The 22,880-nt window shown below is 54.9% G+C and overlaps 1 protein-coding gene across 2 annotated transcripts in view; it reads left to right on the forward strand.

The window, feature by feature from the left end:
- Positions 1 to 22,880, forward strand: part of PDE2A (phosphodiesterase 2A) — a 395,134-nt gene that overhangs the window by 328,843 nt on the left and 43,411 nt on the right. For both annotated transcript variants that reach the window (XM_030556586.1, XM_030556595.1), the window contains 5 exons: positions 1,472 to 1,531; positions 12,842 to 13,001; positions 13,888 to 13,940; positions 18,052 to 18,126; positions 20,840 to 20,881. In XM_030556586.1, coding sequence (XP_030412446.1) covers positions 1,472 to 1,531; positions 12,842 to 13,001; positions 13,888 to 13,940; positions 18,052 to 18,126; positions 20,840 to 20,881 — 390 coding nt within the window. The remainder of the gene's footprint in view (positions 1 to 1,471; positions 1,532 to 12,841; positions 13,002 to 13,887; positions 13,941 to 18,051; positions 18,127 to 20,839; positions 20,882 to 22,880) is intronic.

Consider the following 22,880-nt stretch of genomic DNA (forward strand, 5'->3'; position numbering starts at 1 on the left):
CTGCACCATCAGCTGTCCTAATCCAGCGCAGTCTGGACAAGCCAGCGTGGATGGAGAGCTAGTCTCAGCCCAGCTGCCTGGCTGGGCAAAGCACCACTTCCGGCCGTGGCTGGTGAAGCCTGAGCCCATCTGCACGGCCGCCGGCGTCGCTGGATGTCTGAAGTCAGCGCGGCGAGACCAGCTGTTACAGAGCGACGGGCATGGTCCTGCAGCTAGTGGGGCCAGCTTTGCAGCTGCAAACTCCATGGATTTCCTTGGCCTTCCTCTCAATTCCCACCTGTGTGAGCGAGAGTCAAACAAGGCCCTGGAGTGGATTGAACTAGCCTGGGTGTCTATATAGTAAATGGTCCCAAAGCAAACGCGTTGGGTCCCAGAGAAAACCCTTCTTCAGAACGACTGCAACGTAGCACCAGGTTGGGAGTCAGGCTTGCTAGATTCAGGACTCCTGGATCCTGTTCCCAGCTCTGTCACTGGTGCCCAGAGACACTGAGGGCAGCTGCTTACCGGCTCCCTGCCTCAGTTTCCCCAATGGCCTGGTGAGGATAAAAACACTGACCTATCTCCTGGGACGGTTGGGAGGCTTAATGCATTGACATTCGTAAAGGCCTTTGAGACATGTGCACAGAAGGAACTGGGAAGGTACAAGCTAGCCTTGTCAATGCTGTTATCGATGCTCATTGACCTCCCAGCTTAAAGGCCCGGCCCAGCCTGGAGGTGGCTTTTTAATTTGCTCGCTGTTGTCTGGCTGACAGCAGTATGGCTGGCGGGCCCGTTCCCGGTCTGCTGGCTGCGAGCTGTGGGCAGACGCTACCAGTACAGTTGGGTTGAGCAGCCTGTGCCTGCCCACGTTGCTGGAGGCCAGAGATGGCTCCGTGGCTCAGAGGCGTTTGGATGCGGGCTCACGGCTCTGCAAAGACCAGGGTGATGTCTCTGGTGCTCCCTGCTCCCCGAGGCCCCCAGGCAGCAGGGCCGAGCTAGAGGCACAGGTGGGTTATCTGGACCCCATTGCGTCCTGCTGGACCTGCAGGACGGGGATGCTAAGGGCGTGAGAGAGGCCGAGGGCGGCTGGCAGAGCAGGGCTGTGGCAGGAGAGTTGGCTGCGCTCTGGGCGGGATAGCGCAGGCTCCAGCGCTCTGGAGAGCCACGTGGTGCTCTGGGAAAAGGCCAGCTCGTCTGGGGGTGCACACAGTGCCTGCCAGCAGGGGGCGCAGCGCTGCTCATCCATTTCTGTTGCTTTCTTGTTGCCTATTGACTGTTCATTTGCCCCGTGCGATTCTCACCCCTCTGGCCCTGGTAGTCCCTGGCCGCCGCACGGTGCGGGGCTGGCAGAGCTAGGTTGCTGCAGGCCTCAGCAGATCGGGGGACGGGCACAGGACTGGGAAGACGGGGAGGCTGCTGGTCAGCGCTGAGCGTGGGAGACTGCGGTTGGCAGGGGTGTCCATGTCTTCACTGTCTCTCCTTGCCCCACCAGGTGCACTGTGGGCGGCTGAGCGAGTCGGACGAGCAGAACCTGCGGGTGCTGGAGCAGCATGTGAGTAACTCCGGGGCTCCCTGCCCTGCGCCTTCCGCAGTACCTGGCGGTGCCCCCACTGGATGAGGCTACAGGTCTCTGCCAGCCAGGGTGCCCAGGAGATCAGTCACACTCCTGCCCAGTGCCCCTGCTGCCCAGCTCCCTGGGGCAGCCTGCCTCAGCATCAGCCAAAGGGGACTCCGGCGCTGGCACCCACTCCTTACCCTGGGTGCCAGAGGGGAAACGGCCTGGCGGCATGCCCTGGGGGAGGCTGTAGGGGGTGGTGGCAGGTTGGGGGATAAAGATACTCAGTGACCTTTCTCCCATAGTGTGTGTGTGTGTGTGTGTGTGTGTGTGTGCCTGCGCACACATGCATGTGTGCAGGGGATCTGTGTGTGTGTGCGCATGTGTACAGGGGATCTGTGTGTGTGTGTGTGTGCACTTGTACAGGGGATCTCTGTGTGTTTGTGCACACATGTGTGCAGGGGATCTCTGTGTGTGTGCGGACGCCTGTGTGTGTGCGCATGTGTACAGGGGATCTGTGTGAGTCTGTGTGTGTGTGTGTGCAGGTGATCTGCGTGTGTGTGTACGTGTGTAGGGGAGGTGCGCTCTGTGTGTGCCAGGGGTTTCTCTGAACAGGTATGCAGAGGGGATCTGCATTGGTGTGAGCGAGGATGTGCCGGGGTGGGATTAGTGCATACACACATTTGCTGGTGTCTGTCTGCAGGAGGAGGCCTCCCTCCCCATCTGCTGCCCCTGGGTTAGAAGCCTCCCTTTGCTGTGCCTGGAATGAGAATCATCTGGGGGATGAGAAATAGCAATGCCATGGCTGGGGAGGGACTGGGGGGGAGAGCAGTAGCGGAGGGAATGGCACCAGACAAACCTCAGATCTCCAGGCTCCCCTTGGCTCAGCAGGGCTGGCCTGGAAATTTCACCCACCAGCCAGCTTTGCGGGGGGCTCTCGCGCCTTCTTCTGCCTGGTGCTGGTGCTGCCCCCTGCTGGTCACAGCAGCAAAGCCAGGTCCAGAAGGAGCAGGACCCGATCTCCCTCCCCGCTCCCATTCTGAACCATTTGTCAGGGATGGAGAACCCACCATGATGACTTACCAAGGGGCACGGTGCACTCTCCATCCCTGGCCATGTTTAACTCATGACGGGAAGGTTCTTTAGTTCTGCTCTAGGAATTATGGGGACACTTCTCTGGCCTGTGTTAGGCAGGATCACACAGGTCCCTGCTGGCTCTGGAATCGAGGAACCCTGGGGACATCCAGCTCCAGAGCCAAAATCCCTGGCTCAGTGCCCACCTCCGCGGTGAAGCCTGGATTCGGAGTTTGCTCCTGCGGCTCTCCCAGGCGCTAGCGTGGCAGACAGACGAGGCCCGGCTGCATCTCACAGAGACCTGTTCCCACTCCAACCTGGTGGGGTTCGCCTCACGCCAGGGAAAGGCCCCAGCTGCCTGGGACATCTGAATTGATGTGCAAAGGGGACACTGGGAGCGCAGGGTTTTCTGAGCCGCTGAGTGGATCAGACCGACAGCAGCTGGGGAACGGCCAGGAGCCAGTTACTGCGCCCGCCCACTGATGTCATAGTGACGAGATGGGCCTGATCCAAACTGCTCTGCCGTCCGTGGGACCTTTGCCACTGATTTCACTGGGCTAATACTATTCTGCTGCGCTGGCCCAGATGGGCTCTGCCAAGTGAGTTTCCAACCCCACCTGGCCTCTTCTGAAACCTCCCTGGGGTGTGGCCCCCGGCTGGGAAGCAAGAGGACACCTACACAGGAATAGAAAAGTGGAGCAACTAGAAACTGCTCTGTGATTTCACCACTTTAGCGCAGAGTGAGTAGAAACGCCTCCTCCGGGATGGATGAGCTGCTAGTTGGTCGAGTGCTTTAGGACCCTCGGAACAGAAGATCCCACGTATATGGAAGATATATTCATTATAACAGTCCCTTGTCCTTCTCTGCTCCCGCCGTCAGGAGATCTCCTAGTGCTTTAATGGCATTAAATCAGTAAGTTAGCAGAGGCCCCAGCTGAGATCGGCTCCTCTTATGCTAGGTTCTGCCTGGACATGGCGTGAGAGGAGGGCCCTGCCCCATACAGCTTAAAATAGACACGGGCAGCAAAGAGTGGGAGGAAGGAGACATTAGTCTCCCCGAAAGCACAGAAGGATGAAGAGACGGAGTTTATAAAGCCCCCCTCCTGCTGACCAGGCCAGTTTTTAATCCTTTCCCCAATTATTTCTGACGAAACCTGAAAAACAAAACCATTTTTGCAAAAAGAACAGGAGTACTTGTGACACCTTAGAGACTAACAAATTGATTTAGCATAAAACCCACTTCATTGGATGCATAGAATGGAACACACAGAAAGAAGATAAATATTTATCCAGTCTATGCAGCTGATGAAGTAGGTTTTAGCCCACGAAAGCTTTGCTGAAATAAATGTGTTAGTCTCTAAGGTGCCACAAGTACTCCTGTTCTTTTTGCGGATACAGACTAACACGGCTGCTACTCTGAAACCATGTTTGTTTCCCTGCCCTCTTTCCCTCTATGGTCAGCGTCAAAAGGGACAAAGGGGAAGGAAGTCAGGGGAGGGACAGAAAAAGGGGCTGAGAACAAGCAACGGTGAAATTAACGTGGTCACACACGTTTTGGATTAAAGGACAAATGGTTCTTTTTGGAGCCTGCGGCGCTAAGCTGATCGTGAAGTTTTATGAAGAAAGCTTGAGCCCTTTGCAGCTGGCTTGGCTGCTGGCAGTGACTGCTTTCCAGCCTCGGTGGCATGGGCATGGACACTGGGAGTGGCATGGGCTGAGCTGGATCCCTTCATAGTTCCTAGTGGTCGCGGTGGGTGGCATCACGGCGTCTAGGGAGACACTGGTTTTTTTCAGCCTTCATTCTGACGATCGAGGAGCCGGGGCCGAGCACAGGAGAAAAGCCAGCTCTTGGCAAGACTTCCCCAGAGTGGGACGCTGAACACTGCGCGTCACCAGCTGTTTGCCAGCGGTGCTGTGGCTAGCTCTCGGGCTAGTGGGAGAAAAGCAGCGCCGCTCGTTCAGGAGCCAAAGCCCCAGCCGCTCTCAGAGAATATGGAAATCAATATGGTCTTGTCAGGGCAATTAAGGCGGCTGAGTGAGTGCTGGAGAGACCCGGCAAGATTCAACACACACCGTGTGCAGCACGCAGCCGTAGCAGGGAGTTTGGCTAGATCTGGCTTGTCTGTGCACTGCTGCCCTCTGCTGCGTTGATGGGGAAGTGCTCTGTTAATGTCATTGTCATCCGAGCACCCTGCAATCTTTAATGCCCTTATCCTCGCACGCCCCTCGGGGCAGGGCTGTGATCCGCTTTGTACAGAGGGGAAACGGAGGCACAGGGAGGCTGAGTGACTTGCTCAATGTCCCACAGCGTGTCCGTATCAGAGCAAGGAATAGAACCCACATTTCCTCCTCTCTTGGGCAAATCGCTGGGCCTCTGTTCCCCATCTGCTAGAATGGGAATAAAAAGCCTTCCTTTGTCTGTTTAGCCCGTGAGCTCTCCCGGGCAGGGCCCGTGTTGTATCTAGCTAGGTGCAGACAGCACCCCAGTGTGTGTGTGTCTGCTGTGATCTGCAGCTTCACCGGGCTGAGAAGAGAAACTCAAAGAGCCGGTGCCTGTTTTTTCACTGGGCTCCTTTCTCCCAGCCCACAAATTCCTCTGCAGCTCTGGGTACCCAGCTGCACCGTGAGTGTAGTTGTACACAGCCAATCAGCCAGGGCTGCAACACTTATTGCCACCTCCTCCGCTCCTCGTGCCTAACCCAGGAGATCCCCTGCTCCCCTGGGCACAACGGAAGTCTAATTTCTGCAACTAGGTGCTTCCTAGAGTCACTGTGGCAAAGCAGCAGTAGGAAGACATTAATCTTCAAGCATCTCCCTCCTGGTACTGACTCACTGCAGGATGCGACTCCATACGGTGCTGCTCTCCGAGCCCTGGAGGATCATTTTAATCCTCCACTCAGTGTTGTTGCCGAGCATCGCAGGTCCTATTCCTGTGTACGGATGCCTCACGAGGCCAACGACCTCGGCATAGCTGCCTTACCTGAGTCACGAGCAACCTGTGAATTTGCCACTTGCGCAGATGAAATGATCAGGGGTCAGACTGTCAGGCAGATGACCGGTTCCAAGGATCCTGAATGACTCCTTGTGATAAAAAGCCTTTGCCTTGGAGAAAACCCGAGAAACCACCCGATGGGTGGAAAGCACCATCCACGGTGCTGTGTCACCATCTGCGGCACCGGTTGTCTCCCAGCCTGCGCAGGGGAGTGCAGTCCGATACAAGACTACAACTTGCAAAGCTCCTAAGTCCATAGGTGCTGGCTCTGTGGGTGCTCTGGGGCTGAAGCACCCGCTGGCGGCCCCACAAATCAGCTCCCTCCTCTCCCCCCAGTGCCTCCTGCCCGCCGCAGATCAGCTGTTCAGTGGCATGCAGGAGGCGCTGGGGGTGGGAAGGAGTGAGGGTGTGGTGCACTCCAGGAAGGGGGCAGAACAGGATGGGAAGAGGCAGGGTGGGAGTGGGAAAAGATGAGGTGGGGTTGAGGCCTTAGGGGAAGGGGGGAGTGGGGGCGGGGCCTGGGGTGGAGTAGGGGTTGAGCACCCCTGGGGAAATGAGAAAGCCGGCACCTGTACCTACATCTATCTCCACGGTACCTTTACTCTCCCACACACCACACTGCTACCTGTGCTACAGATGCAGTGACCCTGGAAACAAGGCAAACGTTTAAGTGGGCCCTGCCAAGTAATCAGTGTGTGATGCAGAAGGACGCTTGGCTGAAGTCTGTAAGTCTGCCGTCCATATTGTTTCTGGAGTTGCCACAGCTGAGGATTGTGGCAAACTGAATCCCCACAGGGACAGGAGATCACCCCCATCACAGCGAAAGGTGAGTCGAGGGCCAGGAGGCAGGAATGTTAGCGGATTCTGGTTCACCTGCCTTGCACTATAATTGCCAACCAGTTCTCCGCCGTGCCACAGTCGAGTCTCAGCGTTACGGACACCGCGGGAATGGAGGTTGGCTGGAACTCTGAAATGTTCACAACTCTGAACAGAGCACAGTTCGGGCTCCGGATCCAGCAGCTGATACTCCAGGCCAGGCTTCAACAGCAGCGGAAGTCCCCACCCCCCAGATGGGCCTACCTTTAATATGCAATACAGGCACAGTACAGTATGTGCTATTTTTTTTGTCTCTCCTTCTGCGTGATTGATTACTTCCAGTTTCACTTGGTGACCAGTTGATCAGTCAGTCCATAACTCTGGTGTTCATATCTTTGAGGTTCTACTGTATTTGTCGGCTTCCAACCTCAGTTGCAGCCTCCTGACATCTATCCCAGAGAGTATGGTGGATCTCCCATCCCCATCAATGGCTAGTTTATGCAAAGGCTGGAATGTCCAAGGGAAAAGCTATGAAGCCCAAAAGGGAGTTTCTATTTTAGGAGGGAATCATCAAAAGGATCTTCAGAGGATATTAGATCCCAGTAGCACAGAATCTGCCCTGTAAACTGAGGATAGGCCACAACCAGGAATCATCTCTGACTTTCCAGTAGTTTTCACTGATACCAAAGATGTTAGAACAAGCAGAAGATCCAGCCAAAAAACAGTATGGTGCCTGTACAAGATAAAGTGCTAAACGTACCAATTGCATGGAGACAACCGCTCAAGGAGGAGATTCTGAAACCATGCAAAGCAGGTATCATTTAGTCAGTTGATTAATCAGAACGGGTTTCTTTATCTTGTCGTTCTCGCCAGTAAGCCTCATGGTGCCGTCTGTATGTGTGTGGACTTGAGAGATCTAAACTCCAACGTTGTCATGGATTGTCATACTCTACTCAACATCAGTGAAACACCGCACACCTTGAAGGAGGCATGTGTCATAACATTTTTCCCAGATCTGGACCTTAGCGTCCAAAATATGGGTGTTATCATGAAAACCTCCAAGCTTAGTTACCAGCTTGGACCTGATAACGCTGCCACCAGCCAGGGATTTATACAGTGCCTAGCTCACTGTGGTCTCCCCAAAACCTTCCCTAGGGGACCCCAAGACTCAGATTTTGTGAGTCTCACAACAGAGGGGAATAAACCATTTCCCTTCCCCTCCTCCCCTCCAGGGGTTCCCTCCCTGGGTTCCTGGAGAGATATACAGAAGCAAGCTCCGTGAATCTAAACAGAAGGACTCCACCCTCCCTGTTTCCAGTCCTGGAAAACACAAGTACCGAGAGGTCTAATCTCTCTTCCCCCCCTCACTCAGAGGGTATGCAAAGTCAGGCTAGTAAATCTAACACAAAGAGATTTTCCCCCTGACTCCTTCCTCCCACCAATTCCCTGGTGAGCTGCAGACTCAATTCCCTGGAGTTCCCACTAAAGAAAAACTCCAACAGGTCTTAAAAAGAAAGCTTTATATAAAAAAGAAAGAAAAGGACATAAAAATGGTCTCTCTGTATTAAGGTGACAATTACAGGGTCATTTGCTTAAAAGAAAAAACTGAATAACCAGCCTTATCCAAAAAGAATATAATTTAAACATTCCAGCAACTACACACATGTAAATACAAAAGAAAACAATATAAACCTATGGTCTTCCTATCTTTGTACTTACAACTTGGAAACAGAAGATTAGAAAGCCAGGAGATAGAAAAGTCACTCTCATAGCTGAGAGGGCACAGACACAAGACAAAGAACAAAGAACTCACACCCCAAAACTTCCCTCCACCCAGATTTGAAAAAGTCTTGTTTCCTGATTGGTCCTCTGGTCAGGTGTTTCAGGTTACTCCTTTCCCGGTGAAAGAGACATTAACCCTTAGCTATCTGTTTATGACAGCATGAGTCTTTATGACCCTTGATTTGTCACTCCATGAGGTTCATTCCAATTCCAGCGGATGCCATTTGGGTTCGCCTCTGCAGCGACTGTATTCCAAAGAATGTGCCGCATTTTTGGAGAGAGAAGGGATGGTACTTACTTCCTAGATGACATTGAAAGATGAATCTGAACATGATGCCCTCCTGAAAGGGGTTCTAGAAAAACTTCAAAGACACAGACTTACCATCAGCAAGAAGAAATGTCAGTTCCGTACCGACTCAGGGATATATACAGGACATACAATCTCTTGGAACAACAAACAACCCAAACCAAACTTGGTGAAAGCCATTTGTGATGCGCCAGAGCCTAAAATCAAGGACAAACGTTGCTCCTTCTTGGGATTGTGCGAATACTGTTCACAGTTTGTACTGTACAGCAATTTACTGTGGAAGTAGTTCCTTTGCACCATCTCCTGGAAAAGGATGTGAAGTTTGAATGGGATGGAGAGTGCAAGAACAACTTTAACAAGATAAATCATGCAATTTCCAGCAGTCTGGCCCTTAGAAGCAAACGATTGTCATAACAGGTGCTTGTGTGTACTGTCTTGACTCAGCTAAAAAATGGAGAGAAGTCACGACTGCAGATCCCTGACTGATCCAGAAAAATCGTATGCCATCATCGAGCAAGAAGCTCTGGCATGTTTCTGGGCAGGAAGACATTTCAGAACCTACCTGTGGGGTTGGAAATTTGTCTGAATATCTGATCACAAACCTCTTTCAGCTTTGCTCCCCATGCAAGGTTCCGGCTGAACAGCTCTAAGAATTGCCAAATGGGCCACCTAACTAATGGACTTTGATTTCCAGACAGTGTGTCTTCCAGGAGCCAAGAACTCCACTGCAGATTGTTTCTCTCACCTGCCCTTATCATGAAGGTGTAACAGAGAAAGCAGATGCACTAATCTTGCCTACAACTCCAGGAGTGATCAGTGTCAGAGGGCAACAGCCATGAGAGAGGACAACACACTTTAGGAGCTAAAGAGTTACCTAGTCAGTGGATGGATTTATAAGATGATTACACCAGAACACTTGTAACCATATAGACACGTATCACGTGCGCTGTCCCTTGTAAATGAATGGAAGTTGAGACTTGACCCATTTTCTTGTGCCTACACTTCTGAGAGAACAATTGCTTCATTTGGCACATGAAGGACATCTGGGAAGGAGTCGAACCAACAATGGTGACAAGACTTCTGGTGGCCAGTGATGGACAAGCAGGTTGAGGAAATAATCCAGGATTGCCTGGCTTGTGAGTCACGGAAAATCTTCAACATCCCTCTCACCCCAGTTGACTATTCCAACTGTCCACGCGAGAAACTGGCTCTTGACGTCATGGGACTATATGAAGATCAGTCTGGTACACAAGGGTTTCTCCTAGTCCTGGTAAACTATTCTTCAACATGGCTGGAAGTTCCATTCACCGGAAAGGTGACCTCTGAAATAGCGATTAAATTCATGTCATCAGTTTTCACCAAGGAGTTGTAACTGACAGTGGAATGCAGTTGACTTCTGCTGAAATGCAACATCACCTCTGTAGCAACTGTATTGAGCACAACATGGTTTCTTTACCAGTGGTCCCCAAACTTTCAGCGTCACGCCCGTCCCTTACACCTGTCCACACACACCCTGAGCTGAGAGCAGGGCCATGGCTCCTGGGGTAGGGGAAAATGCAGACCGGGGAAGGGGACCGAGGCTGAGGCTGTAGATATGAGGCAGGTCAGGGATTGGGGCCAGGAATGGAGCTTCAGCCAGGGAAGAAGACTGGGGGCTGGAGCCTGGTGCGGAGCCGCGACTGGGCCGCGGTTGGGAGAGAGGGTGGGGGTGGGGCTGGGCATCAGCGGAGAGCAAAGGGAGGGTGGAGAAAGAGGAGAAGGGAGAATGTGAGCTCTGGGAAAGAGAGGGGAATAAACCTTCTCTATTGTGGTTCTCTAGCTTCCTGAGTCTTCCTTAAACGGGTTCAGGGACAAAAGACCATATCTCTGTGTGTGTGTGTGTGTGTGTGTGTGTGTGTGTGTGTGTGTGTGTGTGTGTGTGTGTGTGTGTGTGTGTGTGAGAGAGAGAGAGAGAGAGAGAAACACCATATCTCACTCTGTGTGTGTGTGTAAAAAACACCATGTCTCGCGCTCTGTGTATGTTTGTGTGTGTAAAACACCAGGTCTGGCTCAGTGTGTGTAAAAGACCATATCTCGCTCTGTGTATGTGTGTGCACGCGTGTGTGCGTGTAAAACACCATATCTTGCTCTGTCTGTGTGTGTGCATGCAAAACACCATATCTCATTCTGTGTGTGTGTAAAACACCGTGTTTCGCTCAGTGTGTGTCTGTAAAAGACAATGTCTCGCTCTGTGTGTGTGTGTGTGTAAGACCATATCTCGCTCTGTGTGTGTGTGTGTGTGTGTGTGTGAGACCGTATCTCGCTGTGTGTGTGTGTGTGTGTGTGTGTGTGAGAGAGACCGTATCTCTGTGTGTGTGTGTGTGTGTGTGAGACCGTATCTCGCTGTGTGTGTGTGTGTGTGTGTGTGTAAGACCATATCTCGCTCTGTGTGTGTGTGTATGTGAGACCGTACCTCGCACTCTGTGTGTGTGTGTGTGTGTGTGACCGTATCTCGCTCTGTGTGTGTGTGTGTGAGAGAGACCGTATCTCGCTCTGTGTGTGTGTGTGTGTGACCGTATCTCGCTCTGTGTGTGTGTGTGTGTGTGTGTGTGACCGTATCTCGCTCTGTGTGTGTGTGTGTGTGTGTGTGTGAGACCGTATCTCGCTCTGTGTGTGTGTGTGTGTGTGAGACCGTATCTCGCTCTGTGTGTGTGTGTGTGTGTGTGAGACCGTATCTCGCTCTCTGTGTGTGTGTGTGTGTGTGTGAGACCGTATCTCGCTCTGTGTGTGTGTGTGTGTGTGTGTGTGTGAGACCATATCTCGCTCTCTGTGTGTGTGTGTGTGTGTGTGTGTGTGTGTGTTGTGACAAAGTTCCTCCTCTACCTTGGTGGGCCCTGCGCTTATTGGCAGATTTGCTCACCTCAGAGATCTTCCCCTCTGGTGGAACCCACAGTCTGGGTCAACTCCTCCTGTGTCTGATCAGGAGTTGGGAGGTTTGGGAGGAACTGGGGCCCGCCCTCTGATTCGGTTTCCAGCCCAGGGCCCTGTGGATTGCAGCTGTCTATAGTGCCTCTTGCAACAGCTGCATGATAGCTACAACTCCCTGGGCTACTTCCCCATGGCCTCCTCCAAACACCTCTTTATCTTCACCACAGGACCTTCCTCCTGGTGTCTGATGACACTTGTACTCCTTAGTCCTCCAGCAGCACAGCCTCTCACTCTCAGCTCCTTGTGCCTCTTGCTCCCAGCTCCTCACACCCGACTCTCACTGACTAACTGGGAGGCTTTTAGCTAGTTCCAGCCAGCCCTTGATTGGCTTCAGGTGGCTCAATCAATGTAGCTGTCTCCACTGCCTTCTAGAAAGATCTTAATTGGCCTCAGGTGTCTTGATTAACCTGGAGCAGCTGCCATTTGGTTACCATGGTCCTAGGGATTTGGTTAGCCTGGGGCTAACATACCTGTTCCTCAGTATTTTACTGTAGCCCTCTGGCCTTGCCCCATCACAGTGTGTAAGACCATATCTCGTTCTCTGTGTGCGTGTGTGTTACAATAAGGGTCTGGTTTTGGTTGGGGATTCTAGGTGCTTCTTTAATACAAAAAATAATAACCGTGGATTTATTACAACAGCTATTTAAGGAAGGAGACGACTGTCTTGTCTTATGATTTAAAAGGGACAATAGTCAAAAACATTAAGGAAACTTTCTTTGTTTCCTTGGGCTATTTTCTCATCCTGGGTTTAATTCTCAGCCCTAGTGGCACAGATTTACCTGGCAAGGTGAATTCACTTCTCAGTATCTAATCTAGTCTAGGCCGCTATAGTTCTAACGTGCCTCTCACCTCGGTATCCACAAACACAGCATCTGTCAGCTCCCGGCTCCCCAAAAGCTGGTTAACTTTCTGTGCCAGCTGCCTGGTTTTCCTCAGGGTGGTGGAGTCCATCCCTTCCCTGCTCCAGACTGTCCGCCAGGCTCTAGCCCCCTCCTCTTTCCATCACCCCCGGACTGAGATCCTGAAGTTCCCCCAGGAGCTGGTCGTAGGCTGGTGGCCTGGAACGAGGGCATGGCCGTATGCAGCCACTTGGGTGTGCGCATGGGAACTGGGCCATGTGCAGAGGGGGGAAGGTTTACATGGCATTTGAGACTTGAAGCTGTTCTCGCCCCCCGTCCTCTTGGCTAGGAATGAGACCAGCCTGACCCAAGCTCTGTCTGTAAGCAGCCGTGCCCAGTGGTTGGTGCACAGAACAAGCCCCTAACGGATGGGAAGGGGACAGGGTTACAAGAGAAATGGGAACAGCCCCTTCCCTCCCTCCCCCCGCCCCACTGACCCCTTTCACCCCCCACCTGCTTGTGCCTTGCAGATCCGGGTGGCTTACCGGCGTGTCCAAACCCTCCAGAAACTGCAGCCCTGGCCCCAGGTCAGTCTGTCCACCAGCTCGTCCCAGAATTCCCTGGCCAAGACCGACAGGGCAATGCACAGCGGCTACAGCGACCTGGACCGCAAGATACTGCAGCTGTGCGGTAAGGCGTGGGGGGCGGCTCTTCCCAGCCTGAGAGGGGCTGCCTGGCAGCGCAGGGTGGGGGACCCCCTTCTCTAGAGCCGCCGGCGCCCACATGTGGGGTCGTTGCCATTGGCACACGGCCCATGCTGCATCTAGGGACCGTGGAGCGATAGATGGGCCTGAAGGAGTCACTATGGTGGACGGGATCTGGGGCCAGCCAGGCCCAGCTGCCCTAGAGCAGCAGCCCAGCCCCTGGGTGGTACTGAGCACTTTGGGGGTGGGGGGTTGGACGGATGCAGTCTCAGCCCTCGAGGATCCGCCCGCCCTGCAGAGACACTTCCCCCATGGACATTTGTCCGGTGATTGGAGCCCAGGCTGCTGGATTCCAAGGCCCCATCCAGCTGCATTTGGATGTTTATGTGAAAGGAGGTGGGTACTGGGCCCTGATTCCTGGCTCTGCCCCTGCTGCTGGGAGACAGTGGGCTCGTTCTTGCCTCGCTTAGTGCCTCGGTTTCCCCATATGTAAACGGGGGTCCTGACACTGAGCTGCCTCCCGGAGCAGAGGAATGAACGAATCAGCGCCTGGCTCTCTGAGATCATCCGCCAATGGCCTGACTCTGCCTGGCAGCTCCCACCATGCCACGGAGAACAGGAGCGGCGAGAACTGACCATCCTCTGGCTGGTGGGAGACGAATGGCGGAGGGGACAGGGGCAGGGAGGGGGAGTCACCAGCAAGACCATTACGGCGCAGGAGTTTCTGGAAGCACTGATTCCTCCCGGTGCCCAGCCCGGTGAGCTGGTTCTGGCTGGGTTAGCTAGTGGTGCTACCTGGCTTCCCCGGGCAGCTTAACTCCCTCCCGCCAGCCCATCACACCGACTAACACTCTCATTTGTTGCTCTCGCAGGGGAGCTGTACGACCTTGACGCGGCCTCGCTCCAGCTCAAGGTTATTAACTATGTAAGTACCTGGGTGCTTTGCTGTGGCTGCCACTGACCTCCTGGGGAGGGAACGTTCTGCCCCATCCACCTCTCAGGGAAACCCAGGGCAGCCTTGCTAGTGACCTCAGCTGCTCAGCAGAGCGTGTTACTGAGCTTTGCTGGAGAGGTCCTAGCACCGTGCAGATGTTAGCTGCTCCCTGCGGAGCGTCTTGCACACAGCTGCTCTCTGCAGGGCTGCACAGAGCAGGGAGGTTTGCAGAACGGCAGAATAAACAGGAAGAGACAGGGCGTCTGCTTTATTTATCAGCATTTCTAGTGTGCTCATTGCCCTAGCAAGGGGGTTGGGTTGAGTGCCCCGCCCAGACCCAGCAGCTTTGTTTAATTTAACACCCCTCAGTCCCTGTTCTCACCCTTTTGGTTGCAAAGCAACCTCCTGACCAATGTCCAAAGTGTCATCACTAGGCTTCAGAATGAACAACAACTTGCTGCACTAACTCGGAGGGGGCAGGTCACACCTCCCGCTTCTCCTGGAAGGATTTAGGTCACATTTGGGCAGGTTCAGCAGCTTGTCCATACAGTTGAAGGTGTTGCTAGAACTCTGCTGGTAGCCTGCAGCTGTCCTACCTCAGAGGGTGGCTTGGTGAGTTCTCACAAGCTATCAGATGGGATCAGTCCAGCGGGAGCGCTGGCGGTTCATGGAGCAGAGCATCAGACATGATGTTGGGGGCCACTGGTTTGGGTATAGGGGCCTTGCACAGCGACGGCAGGGAGGTGCTTTCTTGTTTCTGGGGGCCTGGCACAGTGTTGGGGGGATGCTGGGTTAGGTATGTGGAGCTGGTGCAATATTTGGGGGCAAAGAGTTGGGAACAGGGACCTCGCATGGTGGGCAGGAGGGAGTCAGGTTACCTATGGGGACCAGGCATGGTTTCGGGGGGGGAGCCATGTAAGGTAGGGGGGCCTGGCATGGTATCGGGGGGAGGGGGGCATGTTGGGTACAGGGGCCTGGTGTGGTGGCCAGAGGGTGATGGTAGGAGCCGGGTTGGGTACAGGGACCTGGTGTGGTGGGCAGGGAGAACCGGGTTGGGTACGCGGACCTGGTGTGGTGGGCAGGGGGAGCTGGGCTGGGTACGGGGACTGGCGTGGTGGGCAGGGAGAGCCGGGTTGGGTACAGGGACCTGGCATGGCGGGAAGGGGGAGCCGGGTTGGGTACAGGGGCTGGGCACAGCGGGCAGGGGGAACTGGGTTGGGTACGAGGACCGGGGCGGTGGGCAGGGGGTGCTGGGTTGGATACAGGGACCTGGCACGGTGGGCAAGAGGAGCTGGGTTGGGTACGGGGACCTGGCGCGGTGGGCAGGGGGAGCCGGGTTGGGTATGGGGACCAGACATGGTTTCCACGGGGAAAGCGTGTTATCTGGAGGGGGGGACATATTGGGTACAGGGGACTGGCGCAGGGTCCGGGGATGGGATCTGTGTTGGATGCAGGGACCTGGCCTGGTGTCTGGGGAGTGATGGGGGAGCCAGGTTCGGTTCAGGGAGCCGGCATGGTGCTAGGACCCATCAGGGTGCTAGCAACGCCGAAGATAATACTGAGGTCCCAATCACCCCTGGTTATTCATGATCCTATCCAGCTCAGCTAATCATGCCCTGCTCCCTTAAATTCCCTCAGGGATGTGGGGCCCTTTACCGTGCCTAGCAGCCATTACATGGTGTTCCTGTGAGCTGTTTAACAGTGGCTAGGCTGCGCCCCAGAGGCAGCTGTATTCCTATGGTATCTGGAGCCTACCTGGGATAGGAGGGGCTGTATCCGTATTGCAGATGCTAATCACAGCTATGAGAGTTCAACGTACAAATGGCTTCTGGGCTTGAATGAAAGGAGCAGGCCAGACGGCTCTGCATGCACCGCGGGGGCCAGGCAAGGAATGGAGCACGTGGTGAGAGGCCAGGCTGAGCTGTGATTTACCGCAGGGGCTGCCATAGGACAGCACGTGCCAGTCTCTTCCCTCGCAGTCATAACCGTTTCCTGTCTCCGCACGCCCTGGGGCAGGCTGTGTCACAGAACACTGTCCCTCATCCCCTTTAGCTGGAGCGAGGCGTTAGGAGGAACCCCTGTTTGACGGTCTCGGGGATGGTGGTTGTAGTAAGCAAGTCAAATCCCATTTCCTAGGAGACACAACGAGACAAACACACACAAAAGGGGGAGAGAAAAGAACAGCACGGGAAGAAAATGCAGCTTCTGCCTCGGGGGGGAGGTGCCTTTTGCTGCTGGAAAAGCACAGGGCCTGGCACACGGTCGTATCTGCCGCACCAAGACCTGGCAAACTTGGCCCAGCATTGCGCTCTGGGGCATTGCTTTTATCTGCCTCTTTCTGGTCATGGGCTTGCAAGGCACGTTGCAAAATACAGTTTTGGCCAGCTAAGCCAGGCTGTGATCAGACAGAAGGAAAAAGGGGGAGGAACGTCCCAGGGAAAGAGAAGCTCAGTGTGATAACAATGAGAAATTGTGAGAGGGAGGGCGTGGTAGCTAAGGGTTAGAGCAGAGGGTGTTGGGAAGGGGGATTTGTGTGTTCTATCCATTGCTCTGGGAGGGAGAGCACCCTAGGGGTTAGAGCAGGGTTTGGGGGCATCAGGACTCCTGGGTTCTCGTTCCTGGCCAAGTCACTGCCCCGTGCCTCAGATCCCCCAGGTGTAGAATAGGAGCTCACGAGGATTAGCTAGTGCGGTGAGGTCATGGTTGGCGTGTGTTATTAAACATGGATCCAAAAGCCAAGCAGGAAAAAGGCTCCAAGTGTCCATGTGGGCGTTAAAGCGGCATAATTATACCCAGGCAGACAAGCCAGCAGGCACCAGGGAGCAAGTCTGTGTAGCTGGAGCCCTGCCTGATTCGGTCAGCACTGAAAAAGTAGCAGGCCAGCGATCTGTTCTCTCGCAGGCCACTGCCGCGTTTGCTGCTGGATTGGCAGGGAGAATGAAACCAGAGCTGGGAAGGCTGGGCCAGCTGACAGACCCAGTGACAGACCCAGCTGGGCTTCCAGAGTGTTAGGTGGGAACCTGGAGCGGTCAGGGCTTGAGTGTAGGGTGACCAGATAGCAAGCATGAAAAGCGGGACAAGGGATGGGGGGTATCTGGATTGTTACTATAAAATCGGGACATCTGGTCACCCTACTTGAGTGAAAGCAGCAAAGAATCCTGTGGCACCTTATAGACTAACAGACGTTTTGGAGCACGAGCTTTCGTGGGTGAATACTCACTTCGTCAGATGGGGAAGTGCCTCGGTGGAAGCTGGGTCTTGTCCCCTGTGTCAGGCTGGTTCTGTTGGTTTAGCTTGTGCCTTTGCGCTCCCCAAATCAAGCTAAACTGAGATGAGCCAGGGCGAAAGTGATTGAGTATATGGGGCTAAAACCATCCCTGTCGTTAAGCAGAGAATTGGGTCTCCCGGCTGTGCCCTCTGGAGTCTTCTTTGACAAGTGCATCTTTCAGCTGGCTTGTGTTGGCACAGGGGTCTGGGGAGGAGCTTCTGTCGTTGGGAAGGGGGCTTTGGGGTGCGGGCGAGCACGGTGGTGCTGGATGTGCTCCCCCAGCCACCCTAGAGAGGTGCCACTGGGCTCTGACCATTGGAAGTGATGGTTTCCCTCTATCTGGGGAGCCCAGTGTCTCTTCAGTCCAAGCTCTAAATCTCAAACAAAGGTTTAATCCTTCCTCTGCTTTCCTAGGCCCCTTTAGCACCTACTACTTGTCACTCTGCCTGGAGCCCGTTCTGCAGCCAGGTGTAGCACTTTTTGAGAGCCAGGATTCCTGGGTTCTCGTCCTCCCTCTGCCACTGGCTCCCTGTGTGACAGTGGGCAAGTCACTTAGAGTGCTGTGCCTCAGTTTCCCCACCTGTAGCCTGGGGAGGATGATGCTTCACCTTTGTAAGTACAAGTGTCAGGTGGTGGTGAGAGTGATAGGCCCCCATCAAACAGCCTGGCTGAGCTAAGCTACCCAACATTTGGGCTGCAGAACTCAGCAGAACAGGCTGGCGAGTGTGTCCCAGGGCCTCCTGCCTGCACTGGAAAGCGTTGTCCCTTCCTGCTCTAAATAGGGTCTCTCAAAATAGGGTCTAACCACTGCCTCCATCTCTCTCTCTTCCCCAGCTGAAGCAGGAGACCCAGTCCCCCTGCTGCTGCCTCCTGCTGGTCTCGGAAGATAACCACCAGCTCTTCTGCCAGGTGGGTGGAACCGCAGCCCCAGGCGGGGCGGGCCTGTCCTGGGAGGAGTCCAGAACTCGCCCTAGGGAACTGCTGTGAAACAAGTAAACCCAGCTGCCTTGCTTGGAGCACAGATGGGGCCTTCTGCACAGTGGGAGGAAGGCAAGGTTCCCGGGGCTTGGGGGGTCACTGGCTATTCCAGGCAGAGCACACCCCCATGAAATAAATCTGTGCGCCCATCTGGCCATCGCTGTCCATGCTGCTCTGCTGAGAGGCGCTTTCCTTTCCCTGGGCTTTCTCCTGCAGCCCCATCCTCCCCTGTCCCCTCGGGGCCAGTTCCAGCCGGGTGCTCCTGGGACGTCACTGGGTGTCCACAGTGCTCAGCACCTTGCAGGATCAGGTCTGGAGGGTCTCCGGGGCAGGGGCTTGACTCCCCCTACTTGTGTGGTATGGGGGTCATGCCGGTGACCCCAGGAGAGACGCTGCGGAGCTCCGCCGTTTGAGTGGCAGAGGAATTGGGCCCGGATCCCTCTGCTGGCGGGTCTGCACTGTTCGTAGGGCACCAGGAATGCGCCTGGTGCTGTGGAGCAGAGCCAGCCAAAAACCGGCTCTTCCCACCCGCCGCAGGAAAAAAATGCATCCTGATTTGGGACACAAAGGTCAAAAGTGTGTAAATTTCACAGGAAGGAAAGAAAGAAAATAAATCTGCCTGGGGAGGACCAGTAATGTTTGGCTGGCTCCTTGGGCAGCCTGGGGGGCTGGAGAGCTGGCTGCCCAGTTTGTCGGATTCCCAGGGAGCCAGGGAGGTGGCCAACCCACCCTGCTGGGGAGCAGCAGAGCCTGGAGGCCCTGGCTAAGTGATGGCAACCGTGGAGCAGCTGGGGAGCCCAAAAGGGCGACTGGTGGCAGAAGATTAAGGAGGTTCCCACCTGGAACTTGCCTGGAGCCTGTTGACAGTTGTGTTGCAATCGACACATTCCTGTGGGGGCTGGGGGGAGGCAGGGATCTTATCAGAACAGTTGTAGAGTCAGAGAGTTCAAGGCCAGCAGGGACCAGATCATCCAGTGTCTCCTGTCCTGTCTGTCACAGGCCACCAGCCCCACCGCACTACACCCAAGCCAAAATCAGCCCAAAGCAAATGAGACCCTCGGAGACTAGACTGTGATGTGCCACAGGTGGTGAATAGGAGAGTGACCCTATCACGGGGTCCACTTACCCCTCGGGCGCCTCCTCCTGGCCACTCTGGGAATTAGCGCTTTCCAGGTGCTGCGCCCTCCTCTGGCCACATCTCCCGCCCGTCCTGCCTCGCCCTGTGGCCCCTCTCGCTCCAGGAGCTGCCACTTCCTGTTTGTCACTCCACCCCCCGGCCAGATCACTATTGTCCTCCTCTTCCAGGGTATTCAAGTCCTTCAGGCAAACTGGCCCCGGCAGTCTGCTCTCCGTTGTCTGGTCTGCACCACTTCCCCAGGGGCTGGTAGGGGAGCCTGGGCCCGCCCTCCGCTCCGGGTTCCAGCTCAGAGCCCTCTCCTCAGCAGCCAAGCTCTGCCCTCTGCCACACTTTGCTGCCTTCCCTTTCTCCTGAGCCTTCCCTACCTCTCTGGTTCTCCCCCTGTGCTGGGTTTGCCGGCCCAGGGAGTGACTGCAGGCTACCTAGCTCAACAGCCCCAGGCACACCTCCCTTCTCCTTCCCTGCCACCCCTTCTGCTCTTAGCTCTGGGCTTGATCTGGGCCCCTCTGTTCCTGGCCCGCTAAGCCTCATTTAACCAACCCCTGCTCCCTGGCTCTTCCGCCACGTGCAGCCCAGGGAGTTAATTGGCCCACCTGGCCAACTTAATCCCCTCAAATCTTGTGGGGGTGCACACCTCATCCCAGACCCAGACCCACACGCTGCGGAGGAAGGTGCAAAAACCCCAAGGTCCCTGCCAGTCCAACCAGGGGGCCAATTCCTTCCCGACCCCACACATTGCAATCAGTTAAACCATGAGCATGCAAGCCAGAACCAGCCAACCCAGCACCTGAGAAAGAGAGAGAGAGAGAGTGTGTGTGCTTGGTGCTTGGCTCCCTGTCCTAAGTCCCACCTACAGCCGTGGCCATCCCTCATGCTTCAGAGGAAGGAAATTAAATAAACCCTCCCAGAATACACTGGGAGGGGGCAAAAAATCCCTTCCTGACCCCTGAAACCTTGAAGCATGAGCTTTAGGAACATACATAAAAACCAGCCCAGCAAAGATGCTGAGATGGGCAAAAATGATCCCTTGCAACACAGCTCAGGGCCGATTTGTTTCAGTGTCGCTCTGAGGTGGGATGATGTTGGGCCAGGATGCACGTTGGTTTGCCCTGGCAGACTAACTCCAAAAGGGGCTGACCATAAGGGTCATGCCACCCCCTACACTGGGTATGATTCGAGTAAATTCTCTCCCCTCCCAACCCACCATCCTACAGGAGCATTCCCTGTATTGGAACACTGGCTAGGGACTTTTCTCCTTTCGCTCCAGAGGCAGAGACCTGAGCATCTGGAGCAGGAAGACCTGATTCTGTTCCCGCTGCTGCTACAAAGTTCCAAGCTCACCCACCATGAGCAGCTTTCACAGTGATAGTCAGTTCTCAGCTAATTAGACCCTACTGCATACAGGGTTTAAATTCTCTCTCAGCTCCTGTTCTGTGGCCAGGGTTTTCCAGAGCACCGATTCCTCAGCTCCTTGGCCCTCACCTCTGTGGTTTTTGTTTCCTCCAGGTCGTGGGAGATAAAGTGCTGGAAGAGGAGATCAGCTTCCCTGTAAGTCATTACATGTTCTCTGTCGCTCAGCAGCAAAGCTCAGCTCTATATTCCAGCCCGGCTGGGGTTTAAATCAGCCCCGCTCCAGAGATGAAGCTAGCCATGAGATGTACATACTGGGACAGTCCTAATGCTTCCAGGCATAGACAGCTCCCCAGCTGGGGTCAGGAAGGAATTCCTGGAGTAGGGTGGCACATTTACAGTGTGTCGGGGGGTGGGGGCGATGAGGAGAGAGGGGACCCAGACCACCAAGTGTGGATGCAGATCCAAAGTTCGGGAGTGCTCAGATCTGGGTGTTTGCCTCAGCCCCATCCTGAGCTGTGAGTTTCTGATCACATCTAGCCCTGGCCACGCTCGGTCCTACCCAAGAGAAGCCATCGACTTCTCCAGCTGTGGCAGGTCCTTTGGCCTCTCATTACAGACCTGAGACACGACCACTGCCAGCTCGTGTTCTTGCTTGTTGACTGACGGCCTCCAGTGACGCCAGCCAATAAGTGAGAACATCCGGTCTGGAACCACGTTGAACTCTCCCGGGAGAGCGGCTGCAGCCTGGAGGAGTCTGGGCTCCAGCTCCCTTCCCAGGCCACGCGTCAGGAAGCCGGTAAACACAGGTGTCGTTTCATTAGCGCTGGGGCTGCTTCTGTCCTCACCCCTTCGCTCCAGGATGCCCCTTCCTCTTTCCCCAAGGCTTTTTCCCGGTAGATCCACTTTAAAGCCAACCGGAAAACATCTGGAGAGCAGCCAGCAACTCTGGCAGTGCATGCTGCAGCCCAGCTGCTGGGGAATGCCTCTATGCACAGATGTTACAGTCCAGATGTTCAGCGCCTATGTCAATGGAGCTGCCCCGATTTACACCAGCTGAGATTCCAGCCGTTAGCTCTGTTAACTGTTCCTCAGAAGGCAATCCTTCCCGCCTTGCCGCCACCCTCAACATCCAGCCAACAGGCAGAACGAGCCTGTCCTGGCAATATCCCCTCCTCCTTCTCCAAGAGGAATGGGGTGTTCCACCTTAGGATAGCTAGAAAGGAGACCATCCACAAAGAACCCATCCCACCTCTTCCATGGAGCCCAGTGCATGCTGGGCCAGGCCTTTGGGACTGCATGGATGGGCAGACTTGGGCCAACATTTTCGAAAGCACCGAAGAAACGTAGGCTCCGCATTGCCGTTTTCAAAAGTGATGTGCATTTAGGAACATAAGCCCGTTGGCTTTAAATGATCACAAAGCTAGTGAAGCACGTCGACCAGCAGCTTTCAACTGATGGGGAGCACATCCAACTTTCTAGACCAGGGTTGGCCAACATGTGGCTCTGGAGAGGTTAATATGTGGCTCCTTGTACAGGCACCGACTCTGGGGCTGGAGCTACAGGTGCCAACTTTCCAGTGTGCCGGGGGGGGGGGGGGGCTCACTGCTTAACCCCTGGCTCTGCCACAGGCCCTGGGGAGCAGTCTGGAGCAGGGAGAGGCTGGGAGCTCCTCACCCCTGTTAGAGGGCAGGCACTGACACGGCCTCTCACTGGCCCGGACTGCTCCCCAGAACATGACGCCGGGATGCGTCTATTACCAAAGGTGAGACAAACCCAGCAGGCTTCTCCTAGCACAGCCACCTTCCAGTGGAGCAGGATTGGCCGTCAGCAGCTCCCCACCCGCCCCAATCATTAATCCAAAGCGAAGGGGGCCAGATTCGTCCCTGGTGAAACTTCGCTAGCTGCCATGGAGCTACCAGGGATGTGACTGGTGCGTGGGGAGACGGCTCGGCGGTGGATGAAAAAGGCCGTTGAAGCTGTATTGCAAGGGTAGGAATTGATGGGCCCGGCTGAAGGGCACGGCCTGGACCAGGGGATTTTGGACAGCCTCTAGGCTGCAAGTCACTGGTTTGGCCGTGTCCCACATGCTGATCCCATCGAGCAGCTGCCTATGTGGCAGGAGGTTGGTGGGTCTCAGCCCGCTGCCCCATGGGCTGGGGTCCATGCTGCCATATTTCTGTAGTGGTCTGTGTAT

Source organism: Gopherus evgoodei, chromosome 1 (genome assembly GCF_007399415.2).
Source record: "Gopherus evgoodei ecotype Sinaloan lineage chromosome 1, rGopEvg1_v1.p, whole genome shotgun sequence".
NCBI classification, from domain to species: Eukaryota; Metazoa; Chordata; order Testudines; family Testudinidae; genus Gopherus; species Gopherus evgoodei.